Source organism: Furipterus horrens, unplaced genomic scaffold, assembly GCF_987537825.1.
Source record: "Furipterus horrens unplaced genomic scaffold, mFurHor1.1.pri manual_scaffold_13, whole genome shotgun sequence".
Lineage (NCBI taxonomy): Eukaryota > Metazoa > Chordata > Mammalia > Chiroptera > Furipteridae > Furipterus > Furipterus horrens.
In genome coordinates this window covers 60,190,843-60,207,065 of record NW_028327183.1, presented here as the reverse complement: position 1 = coordinate 60,207,065, position 16,223 = coordinate 60,190,843, and the positions used below count along the sequence as shown (strand labels likewise).

At 52.7% G+C, this 16,223-nt stretch overlaps 2 protein-coding genes across 2 annotated transcripts; one reads left to right on the top strand and one right to left on the bottom strand.

The window, feature by feature from the left end:
* The first annotated feature begins 728 nt into the window (after positions 1 to 728).
* On the top strand, positions 729 to 6,722 carry ZNF132 (zinc finger protein 132). The gene is given in 7 exon segments (XM_090259292.1): positions 729 to 813; positions 997 to 1,115; positions 2,920 to 3,085; positions 4,361 to 4,770; positions 4,773 to 5,522; positions 5,524 to 5,889; positions 6,058 to 6,722. Coding segments are annotated over 7 exon segments (2,103 nt in total). The 3' UTR covers positions 6,265 to 6,722.
* Positions 6,723 to 9,002: 2,280 nt separating this feature from the next.
* On the bottom strand, positions 9,003 to 14,917 carry ZNF584 (zinc finger protein 584). Its single transcript, XM_090261048.1, has 2 exons — positions 14,558 to 14,917; positions 9,003 to 11,011 (listed from the first exon to the last, which is right to left on the bottom strand). Exons 1-2 carry the CDS (start codon positions 14,784 to 14,786, stop codon positions 9,999 to 10,001), a joined length of 1,242 nt encoding a protein of 413 aa, XP_090117174.1. The 5' UTR covers positions 14,787 to 14,917; the 3' UTR covers positions 9,003 to 9,998.
* Between the last annotated feature and the right edge of the window lie 1,306 nt (positions 14,918 to 16,223).

Sequence of the window (16,223 nt, the reverse complement as noted above, 5' to 3'; positions counted from 1 at the left end):
CTTACCACCCAGGGTTCTGAAAGGAGGCTCCCTCGCCGTTCTCATCGCCGAGGCCTGGGGCTCAGCGGGGAACGTGAGGCACCGGGGCTCGGAGTCCAGCCGGGTGGGGCCAGGAGACCCTTCCTCACTGCCGCCTCATCGCTCGGCTCACGCGTCACGCCCGCAGTTCGGCGATGGGCTGGATCCACACCTCGGACGGGCAGCCTGGGTCTCGGGCTCCGCAAAGCGGACAACACGCCGAGGGCCCCTCGGGGCCGCCGACACCCTGGCTCGTAGAGGTCGTACTTCGCCGCGGTCACGGGGCGTACAGGGTACAGAGGCGGGACCTCCAGACTCTCGTGCATTCCCCGCTCCCGTTTCCTTGGACGCGGGAAGCCTCCTGGGCACGGTCCTCAGCCCCGCACAGCCCGAGACCTCGGTTCCTCCGCCCCGTGAGGGCCAAACGCACGGACGCCTAAGCAACTGTTCCACTCCGGATACTCCGCCCCGCCCCTAGGCGATCATTGGCCAGAGTACGCCCGGAAATGCCCCTTTCCTGAGCTGTCATTGGCTAGCACTGGTGCGTTCGCGCGGCGAGGGGCTGTTTGGTTATTGTAGTTCGCGTCTCGTGAGCAGCGACGCGTAGTGCGTCCTTCCTGATCACCTAGGCAACGACCAAGCGGCACTGCGATTGGCTCAGGAAATAGAGTCTTTGTCGGCGGCAATGCTGGAGCCAATCAAACTCTCGGATGGGCGCGTTTTCGAAGGGGGCGCAGAGAACGGAGCGGGATTCCGTCATCGTCATCGCCTCTTCGGCCCGGGCGCCCGGCGCAGGTGGCCGCCCGACCTAAGAAGTGAACGGGGAAGTGCCAGGAGCCTTGTCACATGTTTGCAGGCACTTCCCCCCCCGCTAATGGTTGCTCCTTCCTGAGCCTCACTTTCCCCGGGTGTGGAACCGACGCGACGAGTCTCTGCACCCAGCCTTTTCCCCATAGCCCCTCGGGTCCGTTTATACAGTAGAAACTGAGGCCCTGAGTGCGACTGTCAGCCCGCGGTCGCCCCTCCTGGGGGGGGGGGGTTCGGATGAGCCTGCAGGGTCCGTCCAGCAGGCAGCGTCGTGCATGGGCTCCTCGAAGGTGAGTGGAGGAACCCGACCTCATGGTCCCCAGTTTAGGAAACCGTGGTGCCAAGGACCTTCGCCCACACATGCATCTGGGGCCCTGATTGTCACGTCCTGAACCCAGGCCGGAGCTTATATGGTAGGGCTTCACATTTTTGGAATCCTATGGGATAAGGCCTGGAAGGGTATCCAGACGCAGGGATCAGCATGTGCAAATTGCTTGGCAGTGAGGTAGAAGTGATCAGGGAACCGTAGGCCTCCATTTCGTCTGCTGGAAATAGAGGGGCGAGGGGACCATAGTCAGGCCTAGGACGGCAGGCCGCCAGGCTGGGCCTCTAATCAGGTGGGGGGGGGGCGGAATCAAGGAAAGTCTGTAGCAGAGGAGGGAGGTGAAGTGATCGGGTCTTAACCAGCTCCCTCTGTATGGCGAGGTTGGAGGCAGGAAGACCGGCAAGAAGGTGACCGCAATTGTCCAGGTGCTTTTGACGGCTGGACCAGAAGGGTGTCTGCAGAGGAAGGAGAAGTGGCTCCTGGATCTGCTTTTCAAGTCGGTGGACTCAATATCCTCATGTGGGCAGTGAGATATCAGGGTTGACCCTGATAGGTTTTTCAGATGTGAAAGTTGGTGTGAGGGAAGATAAAGGTTTGGGCTGGGGCCATATTGTGTTTGAGATGTGCTGGAGATGGCCAGGTCCAGGCTGGAGACATGCAAGGGCTGGAGGCTTGTGTGGACACCGCGTGCAGCTGCTGACCAAGCCTCTGAGCAGAGGGTAGACTTGGGATAAAAATATGAAGCATAGAAGCAGCAGAGGTGGGATGATACTGGGGCCTGAGATTAGGGTGGTTTATGTCTCTACAGCTCATCAGGTTTGGGGGACCCTGGGGATTTTGTCAGCCTGATGGAGTAGCAGGAGCAGAAAGGGTCAGGCTGAGTCCCCAGGCAGAGGGTGGGGACTAGTGGGTCTGGGATGTGTGTATTAAGAGCGAGGACAGCTATGACTGGTGAGGGGACAGCATGTGCAAGGGCACAGGTGGAAGAGAACGGGAGTGGTTGAAATCTATTCACGGTTCCACGGAGCTGAAGGTGGAAGCAACAGGGCAGGGAGGGGAGGCATTTACTGGAGGGGTGAGGGCTGTCTCTTGCAGTGGGGGGTTTTGGAGATCTGGGGCAGGCCAGGACATTGTTGGATCCTGGCTGTCTTTCTCAGATATACCACGTGCATAGTGAAATATGAGGATTCTAGGGCAGTGGTCTCCAACCTTTTTGGCACCAGGGACCAGTTTCCTGCAAGATTTTTCCACAGGGGGTGAGGAGGGAGACAGGAGGCGGAGCTCAGGCTGCTCACATCCTGCTGTGCAGCCGGTGGGGTGGGGTGGGGACTCCTGCTCTAGGGAGTTGCCTATGGTGTGGACCTGGGGTAGAGGGGTGGAGAAATGTGGATGACATGGTCCCTGCACAAGGTAAGGGAATGTGCATCAATGGGCCTGGTGCTAGAGCCATGAGTAAGGAGAGCCCCCATTTTCTTACATGTGGGGCATATAAGGGGAAGTGGCCAGTGCAGGGAGGGGAGCAGCCTGCCAGCCCAGAGCTCAGCCAGCATCCTTCCACCCACCTGCCCTTTGCTCCTCTACGCTGCACTGGCCTGAATACAGTCACCTGTGGGAGTCCAAGGAGGGAGGGCGACCAATGTTTCCAGGCCCTGTTCTCTCCTCTGAAGCGGGGGCCTGAGGAGGAGGGTGGGCTGAGAGGGTTCGGAGAGGAGAGGTCAGTGGCAGATACCGCAGACCTCTTAGTCACATTTTGTTTCTTTGTTTTTCAGCCTGCCCTTTGGCCCCCTGGCTTAGCCGTCTCATCAGCGCAGAGCCCACTGACCTTTGAGGATGTGGCCGTGCACTTCTCCAAGGAGTGGGGGCTTCTTGATGAGGCTCAGAGGCGCCTATGTCGTGATGTGATGCTGGAGAACTTTGAACTCATGACCTCACTTGGTAAGACCCTTCTGCCCTGCCCCACCATGGTGGCCAGCTTCTGCCCTGTGCCTTTTCCCCATAGGAAGTTCTGTCTGTCCCACAATCCAACCATGGATATGGCTTCTTTCCCAGGTTTCATGTTTTAGGAGCTGGGACTGGCCTGAGTGCACACCCATCTGTCCCAGATGCCCTGTAGGAGCAGAAGTTGAGAATCAGGCATCTCTGTTCTGCCTAATGGATCCCACTGAGCTTGACCTAGTGTGGAGGTCAGGCACAGGTTCTGCTCCTTCCCCCATGAAACTTTTAAAAGTTTTAGCCCTGGCTCAGTTGGTTGGAGTGCCATCCTATAAATCGAAAGGTTGCGGGTTCAATTCCCAGTCAGGGCACATGCCTGGCTTGTGGGTTTGGTCCCTAGTAGGGGCATGTGCAGAAAGCAACTGATCAGCGTTTCTCTCCCTCTCTTCCCCTCTCTAAAATATCAATAAGCATGTCCTCAGATGAAGATTAAAAAAAAAAACAGCTTTATTGAGAGACACTGATTTTAGAACATTTTCATCATGTAAACTTATTATGCACATTTCATATAAATGGAATCAGAACTTATGTTTCTCTGTGACTACATTTCACTTAGCTTATGTATCAGAGGTTCACCCATGTTGTAGCATACACAACATTCATCCCTTTTTATGGCCGAAAAGTATCCCATTTATAGTTTCTTTATCCAGTTGATGGGCTTTTGGGTCATTTCTACTTTTTGGCTATTAGGAAAAATACTGCTGTGAACATTCACATACAAATTTTTGTGTAGATATGTTTTCATTTCTCTTGGGTACATATATAGGAATGGAACTGCCCAACTGTTCTCCAAAATGGCAGCACCATTTTCCATCCCCCACCACAGCATATGAGTGTTCGTTTCTCTCCTTCCTCAACACCATTCTAGTGGGTGTAAAGTGGTATCTCATTATGGTTTGGATTTGCATTTCTCTAATGACTAATGTTGTTGAACATCTTTTCATGTGCTTATTGGCCATATGTGTGTGTACACACGTCTTACTTTGAGGAATGCTTATTCATGTGCTTTGTCCCATCTCTGTCCTTGCCTCTGGTGAGCCTCCTGTATTGTGGCATGGCTGGGTATCACCCTGCAGTCAGCCCTGCACTTATTCTGGCCCCCTTAGCCTGCCAACAATCCCTTGAGCCCCTTCCTGTACGTGTCAGTTACACATTTCTAATGAAGTCACCCTTTCCACTAAGAGGAACACTCAGTTAACCAGAAATTTCTGTTTTCAGGTTGTTGGCATGAAGTGAAAGTTGAGGCCTGTTTTAAGCAGAATGCTCCTGTGGAAGGGGTGTCCCAGGTCCGGATCCCCAATATATATCCTTCCACCTAGAAGACTGATACCTGTGACATGTGTGGCCCATTCATGAAAGACATTTTGCACCTAGATGAGCCTCAAGGAACACATCCTGAGGAGACCCCCTACACATGTGGAGCATGTGGAAGAGAGTTTTGGTTCAATGCAAAGCTTCCCCAGTACCAGAAGGAGCGCAATGGAGAGAAGCCCTTCAGAAGGGACAAGGACAGGAACTCCTTTGTGAGGAGCTCTGTGGTTTACCTGTCAGAGAAGCCCTTCAGTTGCAGGGAAGGTGGAAAAGATGTCTCAGATAGCCATAACCTCCGTCAGCACCCATGGGACGTCACATAGGAGCACTGAGTGCAGAGTCCTTCCCGCACAGTTCCCACCTTGGGCAGCTCCCAGAAGTCCATACCACACAGAAGCGCCTCAAGTGCAGTGATTGTGGCAAAGCCTTCCAGAAGAGCCCGGGCCTCCTCAACCACCTGAAAACTCTCTCTGAAGAGACACCATTTAAATGCCCAACAGTTGGAAATTCCTTAGAGGAGAAATCAAACCTTGTTAATTACCAAAAATTTCATACTGGAGTAAAAGACTACGCATGTAGTGACTTTGGAAAAACTTCCAGCCACAAACTCACACTTCATCACCAGAGAATCCACACAGGAGAAAGGCCTTACGAGTGCAGTGCATGTGGGAAAGCCTTTAATAACAGGTCTCACCTCACTTGGCACGAGAAAGTTCACACGGGAGAAAAGCCTTTTGAGTACAACAAATGTGGAAGGACATTCAGCCAAAGCTCCAATTTCCTTCGGCATCAGAAAGTTCACACCCAAGTAAGACCATATGAGTGCAATCAGTGTGGTAAAGCCTTCAGCCGGAGCTCTGCTCTTATTCAGCACTGGAGGGTACACACTGGGGAAAGGCCTTTTGGATACAGCGAGTGTGGAAGAGCTTTTAACAATAACTCCAATCTTGCTCAGTACCAGAAAATTCACACTGGAGAACGGCCTTTTGAATGCAGTGAATGTGGGAAAGCCTTCAGCAATAGCACCACCCTCATTCAGCACCAGAAAGTACACACTGGGCAAAGGCCTTAACAAGTGCAGCAAATGCAGGGAAGACTTCAGCCACAGCTCTGGCCTGACTCAGCGCTGGAGGATTCACACTGGAGAAAGGCCTTATGACTGCAATGAATGTGGGAAGGCCTTTGCTCACAGTTCTAGTCTTGTTGAGCACTGGGGAGTTCACACAAGGGAAAGGCCATATGAGAGCGATGAATGTGGGAAATTCTTTAGCCAAAACTCCATTCTCATTAAACATCAGAAAGTTCACACTGGAGAAAGGCCTTATGAGTGCAGATAGTGTCGGAGAGCCTTCCGCAACAGCTCTCACCTGGTTCGTCACCAGAAGGCTCACACACAAGAAAGGCCCTATAAGTGCAGCCAATGTGGAAAAGCTTTTTATTCTTTTTTTTTAATAATTTATTTTTTATTTTTTTTATTTTTTTTATTTTTAGAGAGAGGGGAAAGGAGAAAGAGAGGGAGAGAAACATCACTGTGTAGTTGCCTCTCACTTGCGCCCCCAACTGGGGACCTGACGTGCAACCTAGTAATGTGCCCTGACTGGGAATCGAACCAGCAACACTTGGCTTGCAGGCCAAGGCTCAACCCACTGAGCCACAGCAGCCAGGACTTTGGAAAAGCTTTTACTGAAAGGTCCACACTTGTTCGACACCAGGTAGTTCACACCCAAGAAAGGACTTACGAGTGCGGCTGCTGTGGGAAACTCTTTAGCCGCCTATGCAACCTTGCTCAACATAAAAGGATTCATACCTGAGTGGAGCCTTATGGAAATGGGCTCTTCATTCAAGTCAACCTTCATGCAGCAGAACCGCCACAGAGAAATTACCTGCCTGCCCCACTGATGTGGAGACGCCTTCAGAAGCTGCTCTGCCTTTTCTGAGCAGCCTAGGGACTTAGGCACAGCTGTGTCCCCTGGAGCACAATCCTCTTTGCAGCCTGGCTGGATCCAAACATTTCCAGCAGTCTTCTGCATATGCATGGAGAAAATAGCTTCCTGTGTCTTTTTGCTACTTTCCCAGAGTGAATCATTATTGTCCTGGGTCCATTGGATGGTTTCATTGCCATTGCCTCTGAGAAGGTTCAGGAATGAACTGACCCTATGCTGGTTAAGGGGTCTTGACCGATGTCCAGTTTGGGCTTTTGGGGAAGATCCATGTTCCCATGGGTAAATGGTATTCAATTAAAAATATTCTCAATAGTTCCAGTGTTGATTCTGGCAATATTCACAGCTGCCGCCAATTTGTTTTATATTATAAAACTGACATATCCAGTCACTGTGAAGACTAAGCTCTTCATCTACAAGAGTCACAAAGAATCACTTTGCTTCCTTAGATGTTATGGACTGAAGGTTTGCACGCGCGCGCACACACACACACACACACAAATTCACTGGTTTAAGCCCTAACCCCCTCTGTGATGATATCAGGAGGTAGGGTCTTTGGGAGGTGATTAGGTTTAGGTGAAAGCATGAGGATCATCACCCCATGATGGGATTAGTGTCCTTAAAAGAAGTCAAGAGAGCCCTGACTGGTGTGGCTCAGTGGGTCGGGCATTGTCTTGCAAACTTAAAACATTGCCTTGCAAACTTAAAACATTGCCTGTTTGATTCCTGGTCAGAGCATGTGCCTGGGTTGCGGGCCTGGTCCCCAGCAGGGGCATGCAAGAGGAAACTGATCAATGCTTCTCTCTCACATTTAATGTTTCTCTTTCTCCCTCCCTTCCACTCTAAGTAAGTAAATAAATAAATAAAAACCTTAAAATAAAAGTCAAGAGATACCAGAGCTTCCTCTCCCCACCATGCGAGGATGGCAAAATTATGGCCGTCCACAAGCAAGGAAGAAGGCAAGAAACACATTATTCCTAGCTTCCAGTATCAATGAAACCTTGAGCCCTTGGTATGTTGCTAAGTCTTCTAATTCTTATTTAGTAATTTTAAAGAGGGAGAGAGAGACAATAGCATTGTTCCACTTATTTATACAGTCATTGGTTGACTCTTGTATGTGTCTGCCCCGGGATCGAACCTGCAACCTTGGCCCGTCAGGACAATGGTCCAACAACCGCGATACCCAGCCAGGGCAGTTGCTAAGTCATTAACAAACAAAACTGTAGCCCTGCTTTCAAACGTGCACATGTCTATGAGGATAAACACGTGCAGGAGGGTCAGTGTCCAGCTTAACATAAGGCATGAAGGACACAGAAAGGGAGAAAACTCCAGACGGCACAGTGAGCAAGGGGACTCATGAAGAGGGGATACCTTGGCCCAGTTGTTGAAGGGGTGCTACTGGGGGAGGCAGAGGATTGGGCTGGTGTGGGGCAGGCATCCCAGACAAGATGGGGGCACAAAACAAATGACCAGCAGCTGCTGGGTGGATTCTGGAAGAGCTCCCACTGGCTGAGGAGAGGACAGACTTGGGGCAGCCAGGGCAGGCTGCAACCATGGGCTGCTGGTGTTGGCCTGCCAGGTGAGGTTTGGGCTAATGTGATGGAATGAGTGAGTCCGGCCCAAAATGGTCCCCTGAGCAGGTCGAAGGGTCAGAATCACTGGGCTTCGTTCGAGATGACCCAGCATCACCAGGGACACTACTCTCCACCTGCATCAGGTTGGCTGCTATGTAAGGAGCCCCAGCAAGAGACCACAGAGCAGAGTTAGGGCAAGTACAGAGGACCCCTGACCCAGGTGTGGGCCATCCTAGAAGATCTAGCCAAGGCCACCCACTCCCATTTGTTCAGAGATCTGAGCCCTACTTGGCTCAGCTAGACTTTAACTGCTCTCACATAGACCCCCATGTGGGAGGCAGACAGTTACTACACCCCGGGAGGAGGGACTGAGGAGGTCCTGAGCAGACCTGAGGTGGGCATACACTTTATGGTGTTGGGGAGGAACTGAGCAGGCTGACCAGAAACTCCCTGACTGCAAGCCTGCCTGGGGTTGTACCGAGTATGGTCACCACCCCTTCTGCCATCAGGAGGGTGGGCGGGAAGAATCAGCCCAGTGAGAGGCAGCATTGCTGGTTTCCAGCCCCAACTCCTGGTAGGACGAGCACTGTGGCCCGCAGCCCCTCACGCTGGGTCGCTGGCTCTCCAAACACAATTACTGCTACCGTTCTTTTCTTGAAAAGCAGCAGTTTCTGGACCAGGGGCACAGCTACAGGCAACATACAAGTTGTTGAACTGATATTTCATTTACCTCTTGGGAAAAGTTTCTGATATTTTTTAAATCAAAAGGCCCCACAAACAACAAGATTAACCACTACTCCCTTGAGCCCAGGGACAGTGGCAGCAAAAACATTGAAGGCCATGGTGTGTGGGCACCAGGAACACTGGCTGGGTCACAAAAGCCACGTCGCAGACAACCAGGGTGATAGCCATGAGGTGATCATGCCCAGAGGCTAGGAGAACCCAGAAGACCTGTAGACAACTGGCTGACAATGCTCTTGGTCACAGTTAACAGGCCTGTAATCTCGAGAAGTTCCACCACCCTCACCCCCTGAACACTTGCGGAAGCCTCTCTAGAACCAACTCGGAGCCATTACTGTACCAGGTTTCCCACGCACTGCTGCAGGGTTTGTCTAGAACTTACTCCACATTCTAGATTTCAGAGGACACGGCTTCTGAGCTGACTCTGGAAACAGCTTCCTCTGACCAGTGCTGAAGATTCAGGAACATTCCCTGGGAACAAGGGCCCTAGCTCATGTCCCTAGATACATGGGGCATCTTATGCCGACTCTCCATTCTTGACCCACCAATAAACCTGACACCCGGACTACATGATTCACCCACCAAGCCTCTCAGTCTCTCCCTGCAAGTCTCAGGCACCAGTGCCAGTGAGGCTGACCTAGACTTGAACTTTTCTCTGCCAACCTGCTGTCCCCACCCAGGCAGACAAAAGGGGTCCCCACAGAAGCCATTCCCTCTATTCATGAGCCCACTTTCGTTCACGTAGAGATCAGAACCCACTCTATTAAAGGTGACTAAAGCAACAAGGCCTTTACGGCTGTGTTCCAGAGCAGTGTGAGTTCCAGGTTTGGGTAAACCACGGCAGGCACCGCGTGTAGTGTCAACAGTGTCCATGAGATCGATTCACCTTCCTGGACACTCCCAGTAGACTCTGCTTAGCTAGTTGTGGCCACAGCTAGGTCATGTCCACACCTAACCCAGTTGGGGGAAATAAGGCCCAATAAGGGCCCCACCATTCATGATTCTGTTCTCTACACAGCAGGGGGCATGGAGGTCTGCTGTCCCTAAGCACATTGGGGTGATGATGCACACCATGGGGACCTGCCAGGTGGCAGAGGTGCAATGGCTTTTGTTACAGCCTGGGCAGATCAGAGTGCAACACAGCTCCCAAAACATTCCCACATACCTGGCATCCTCTCAGCGTGGGCCTGGGGACGCGCCAGGTTCAGCTTTCAGATGGTTCCTATCTTCAATCTGATTTCTGCAGAGACCTTCCCTGTTGAGTAAGGTGTCTTCCCGCATCCCATCCCCCTATAGTCTTTCTCCCGTGTGGGCTTTCTTGTGCTGAAGGAGGGTGGAACTGTGTTTGAAGGCTTTCCCACACTGCGTGCACCCGTAGGACCTCTGCTCCGTGTGGAATTGCTGGTGCCGGTTGCGGTAGGACCTGGTGGTGAAGGTCTTCCCGCACAGGCTGCACGCATAGGGCCGTTCTCCAGTGTGGACCTTCCAGTGCTGGTACAGGCCCGAGCGGGTCACGTATGCTTTCCCGCACTGCTTGCACTCATAAGGCTTTTCTCCAGTGTGAACTCTCCGGTGGAGGATGAAGCTCTCGTTGTATTTAAAGGACTTCCCACATTCCTGGCACTCATACGGCCTGCCTCCAACGTGAACTTTCCGGTGCCGAATGAGGGTCGACAGGACGCTGAAGGCTTTGCCACACTCGCTGCAGGCGTAGGGCCTCTCTCCAGTGTGAATTCTCTGGTGCAGAACAAGGGCGTCTTTGCGATTGAAGGTTTTCCCGCACTCACCACACTTGAAAGGTTTTAGGCCCGTGTGAACCTTCTGGTGCTTCCTCAGTTTGGACGGGTAACTGAAGGCCTTTCCACACTCATTGCACACGTGGGATAATTCTCCAGTGTGACTTTTTTGGTGATGAACAAGGCTCGAGTTCTCCTTGGGGGCATTTCCACCTTTTGGGTACCTGAAGGGTCTCTCTTCACAGTGAGTTACCAGGTGGTCAAGGAGCGCGGAGGCCTTCAGGAAGGCTTTCCCGCAGCCGCTGCACTTGAAGGGCTTCTGTGCGGTGTGGACTCCCTGCTGCTGCTGCTGCCTGCGACCGGAGCTAGGCAGGAAGGGCCCCCTGTGCCCCGGGTCCCTGCGTGACTCCCCCTCGCTGTGGGTGGCCTGGAGCTGGAGCTGGCCCAAGGTGGCAGGGACGTCTTTCACAGACTCCCCACACAGAAGGTGCTTCTCCAACAGGTGGACTCTGCAGCTTCTCACCTGCTGAGGAGGGGCCTTCCCATCATCCAGTCTACGGGGACAACCTGAAACAGAGACAAGTCAGTTACAGAGCTGGATTAGAGGGAGGAGGCGCCTTCACCACCAGTGCATGCCGAACACACCCAGAAAGGGGTCCACAGAATCGCCAGGAAGCAGCTGGGAAATGTCTGCTGAGAAAAGGATGGCCCAGCACAACAGGGGTCCACCAGATCACCGAGCAGGGGACCCTCAACAGGGACAAGGACGCAAAGACAGGGGCAATGCCAGGAGGAGAGCTGGGCTTCTGAGTCAAGTCATGTCTCTGCAACAGGCTTCAAGCAGGGCCTGAGCTGCTGGTGACAGTGAGCAAGGTGAAGAGAGAAAAGACGACTATAGCACAGAGGTGGGGAAATGACGAGACACAGAGGCCAGAGAGGTGGGCCATCGGGGCCTGAGTCATGGTGGACATGGCCAGACCACGCCGGGCGTCCAGAGGGAAAGGCAGGGTGGGAATAAGGTGCAGCCATCAGCCTCAGCACCAAAATGCCAGTGCACAAGGGCACCGGATCCAGCATGTGGTGAGCCGGACACTGAGGCTGAGGCACCCCCACCCCACTCAATGAGACCAGGACCCCTCCTGGCTTCTGCTCTGCTGGCCGGAGTCATGTCCACCACATCGGGAACCTGGGGCTCTTCTTCACCCTCCAGTTGGGCCACCACTTGGGACCTCGAAGGTACAAATCCTAGGAGGGAGAAAGTTTAAGAGGCCAGCCAGCCATACACCACAGGAAGCTTATGTCACCACGGCAAGCAGAAAGAAAGTGTTAGAAAAGGAACCTCCCCGGTACATTTAAAAATTCATTGAGAGTATCGATCTCATGTTACATGTTTTACCAGAATTTTTTAAAAAAGAACCTCCTATAAAACAAAACCTAGCATAACTGAAGTAAGTAGAAGATAAACAATAATGGTTGGAGATTTCAATTTCTAACTTTCAATAAAGGGATAGAACCATGAGGCAGAAAGTGGACAAGGATGTAGCACTTGAGTAACACTAAAAATCATCTAGAACACACATCTATAGGACATGCCACGTAACTACAGCAGATACATATCCTCACATTCTCCAGAAAGTTCTCAGTCTGGAACATTCTCTAGAACAAATTGATTGCTAGGCCATAAAACAAGCCTCAGTGGATTTCAGAAGACTGAAATCATAGAAAGTATGTTCTCTGACTACAAGCAAATTAAACAGAGCCTTGGCTGGTGTGGCTCAGTGGGTTAAGCACTAGCCTGTGAACCCAAAGGTCACTGGTTCGGTTCCCAGTCAGAGCACATGTCTGGGTTGCAGGCCAGGTCCCCAGTTGTGGGTGCACAAGGGGCAACCACACACTGATGTTGCTCTCTCTTTCTTTCTCTTTCCCTTCGCTTCTCTCTCTAAAAAAAAAAAAAAAAAAAATTTATAAATCAACAACAGAAAGTGAGGAAACACAAATTTATCAACTTTAACTAAAATACTCCTAAATAACCACAAAGAAAATTACAAAGCAGTTTTAGATGAATGAAAATGAAAACACAATATGCAAAATTTATGGGGAAAAGCAGTGCTTACAGGGAAAATTATAGCTACAAATACCTCTGTGCTGTTTCACTCACAACCCTTACGACATCAAGTGTGGGGGGAGTTTTCCAGACCACGTCTCCAACTCTGACACTAAGCAGATGTCCAAGAATTCATCAATTTTGCCACCAACTACCCAGAATTAGTGTTAGACCCCACAGATTAAGGGCTTGGTCCCATAGGACTATGTCCCCACTTAGAACATTAATGGAAAGTCCCAGGATTCCTGTACTTTAGACTGACGGGCTGTAAGTCAGGGATTCCTAAAATTAGTTTCATCTCTCCTCTGGTTCAATAATTTGCTAGGCCCTGGCTGGTTTAGCTCAGTGGATTGAGCACCGGTCTGCAGACCCAAAGGTCGCTAATTCGATTCCCAGTCAGGACACATGCCTGGGTTGTGGGCTGGGTCCCCAGTTGGGGGCACGCCAGAGGCAGCCACACATTTATATTTCTCTCCCTCTCTTTATCCCTCCCTTCCCTTCTCTCTAAAAATAAAATTAATAAAATCTTCTAAAAATGTTTTTAAAAAAAATCCTCAAACCAATATCCTAACTTTATACCTCAAAGAACAGAAAACAGAAAACAACTAAACCTACAGCTAGCAGAAGGAAGGAAATAATAAGGAGCACAAATAAATGAAACAGAGATTGGAAAAACACAATCAAGGAAACCAAAATCTGGTTCTTTGAAAAGATCAACAAAATTGACAAATATTAAACTGACAAGAAAAAATACAAGACTCAATTTATTACAGAGAAGAATTAAAAAGGTGACATCACTAACAAGTTACAAAAATACAAACTCTTCCAAAAAACAACACAGGATGGAACACTTCCCATCCATTGAAGCCAAAAATGATATTCAATCCAGAGACGTTACAAGAAAAGAAAACTATACCACTGATAACTCATCAAAAAAGTTTTTTTATCTATTGATTTTTGATAGAGAGAGAACCATCAATGTGTTGTTCCATTTATTTATGCATTCATTGGTTATTTCTTGTATGTGCCCTGACTGGGGCTCAAACCCACAACCTTGGTGTATCCAGATTCTGCTGTAACAACTGAGCTAGCCGACCAGGGCATATTGATAACTCTCATGAATATAGTTGCAAAAATACTAGCAAACCAAATCCAGAAATTAATAAAAGGATTAATTATAAGCCATGATAGAGTGGGATCTATCCCAGTAATGCAAGGTTGAACACATAAAAACCAAGTCCGGAAAGACACCATGTTAATAGAATTGAAGGACAAAAATCACACCATAATTTCAATATACCTGGGAAAGCACCAGACACAATCTAAGGACTTTTCGTGTCAAATGCCCACAGCAAACTAGGAAGAGAAGGAACCCTCCTCATCTGAAAAGGACACCTGCAAAAACCTTCAGCTAATATCATACTTACGACTAAAAGACCGCTTTTCCCAAGGATGACTACACTTACCAAATAAAGTACCGGAGGCCCTGACAGGTGTGGCTCAGTTGGTTGGACGTTATCTCGCCAAGTGAAAGGTCACAGGTTCAATTCCCAGTCAGAGCACGTGCTTGGGTTCCCCCTTTGGTCCTCAGTTTGGTCCCCAGTTTCTCTCTCCCATCGCTCTTTCCCTCTTTGTCTCCCTTCTTTCTAATACCTGGCTCAAGCCTGGCCTGGAGGTAGGGGGCCCCTACAGAATTTTCTTTGGAGAAAGAAGGCAAACTGGGAGCAGAAAGAAGGGTCATGGCTTCATCAGGGTCACAGAAAAAGGCAGAACTCGTGGGACTGGTTGGGGAAATCGTTCACATCTGCAGCCGAAGCCGTCCCCCCGGAAGGCGGCGAGGCAACGGGTGTCGCGGCGGGACAAGCCCAGCCCAGGCCGGGCACTGGGCGCCGACGCAGGGGCCGTGAGGAGACAGCAGCCCCCAGGGCGGGGTTTTCGGATGAACAGAGGAGTTCCCGTGGGGAAAAGGCCGCGGTGGCCGGACTGCGGGCAGGGTGCGACGGCCTTACCCAGCGAGAGGATGAGTGCGACGTTCTCCAGCATCACATCACGGAACAGGCTCCTCTGCGTGGAACTAAGGAGACGCCACTCCTCCCGGGAGAAGTACACGGACACGTCCTCCAAGGTCACCCCCCGCCAGGACGGCCTCCACGGCGCCTTCGGGTCAACAGCGGGGCGGAAAAGCCAACAAGGATGAGGGCAGAGAAAGACACCCCGGCCCTCAGGGTCCCGCCACATCTTCCCCTCTGAGCCCCAGTCGCCGAGCGGCCCTCTCGCCCCTCCGTCTTCCCGCGACGCCTGCACCTCAGGGGATCACCAGGGCCGCCAGCATCACGGCTGCTCGCTCGTCCTGTCAGGGCTGGACTCTGCGTCCGGCCACAGCAACGGGCCGGGCCGGGAGCACGGCGCCCCCTAGCGCCCGCCAGCCAGTCCCGAGCCCCGGCAACCCCCGCACGGAGCTCACCCTTCTCTCTGGGCGCCAGGACGGGGTCCGGCCGCCCGCCGGGCACCCCGCCCAGCACAGCCTCCCCAGTGGGCACCACCCCGCCCGGAACCGCGCACGCCTCTCCGAGCCCCGGCCCCCGGCCTCTGCTCGGCTGCCCCGGCCTTGCTCCCTCCTGGGCTCATTCCGAAGCGGATCCCCTCTCCTCACCTGCGCCTCCTCGGCCATCGGAAGCTGCGGGCGGAGCGTGGCCGCGACCAGGACGCGCACCCAGTGTCGGCTGAACTCCGCCGCCGCCCCGGGCGCAGCCACCTCCGGCCGCCGAGGAAAAACGTAGAAGCTCGGTCTCCGCCGCGTACGAGGTGCCGAGGGCTGAGGAGCCGCCACCGGGGAAGCGCGACACGCGAGCCTCAGGGAGACGGAGCCATCCCGGGGGCCACGGCGCCGGCGAGTGCGCTGCCTGGGTCCCCGCCCTTCTTCCTAGCCGGCGGGACACTAGGGAAATCGTCTGGCCCGCGCCTCACGCACGGGCACACCGCCGGCTGCAACCCTAGCACGACCCGGGTAACGCCGGAAGTCCCGCCCCGACCGTGCTGCCCGCGGCTCCTTTGACACGGCGCCCGCCTCACGCTTTCACTTCATTTCCCAGCTCCCCTCGCGGGGACGCTTGCTCGTCGCCACGGCGACAGGGGAGGGCGTTCCCAGCTGCTACAGGACGCACGGAACTACATTTCCCATAATGCCCTCACGGTGCCTCCGTAACGACGCTCACCGATGACGGCACAGGAGAGGGGCGTTCCCGAGCGAGCCGGGCCCACAGGGAGAGGCTTTCAGCTGTTATTTGGGACCCACTCGGGGCGGAGGAACAGGGTTGGTGCGTGACCGATGGTGTCCAAGAGGCTCCGCGGGCCCCCAGGCACGCGAGCGGGGAAGACATGAGAGCCGGGATGTCGCACCAGGCTCTGTACGCGAGAGGCCGGGTCCGCCTCCGGTATCAGCAATGAAGGGAGAGCGGAGGCGGAGAGAACTGCAGCCGCGGGGCCGGGAGCAGGGGTGTCAGCGGAGGGAGGGAAAACGAAATTGCCAGGGCCTGCAATTGAAGGGAGGTGTTTTGCAGAAGGCTCTCTGGTCTCCATTTGTGTCCGTGCTCTGCCCAGCACCCCAGCCTCAGTTTCCCCACCTGTCAATCTGGACACTGCCGCTCCCTCGGGGGTTGGTGGGAGAAGAGCTGG

Coding starts and splice junctions, on each gene's coding strand:
- ZNF584 (XM_090261048.1), bottom strand. CDS start 14,786: ATGTGGCGGGACCCTGAGGGCCGGGGTGTCTTTCTCTGCCCTCATCCT. Junction 11,012..14,557: donor CGCACTCATCCTCTCGCTGG/GTAAGGCCGTCG, acceptor TCTCTGTTTCAG/GTTGTCCCCGTAGACTGGAT.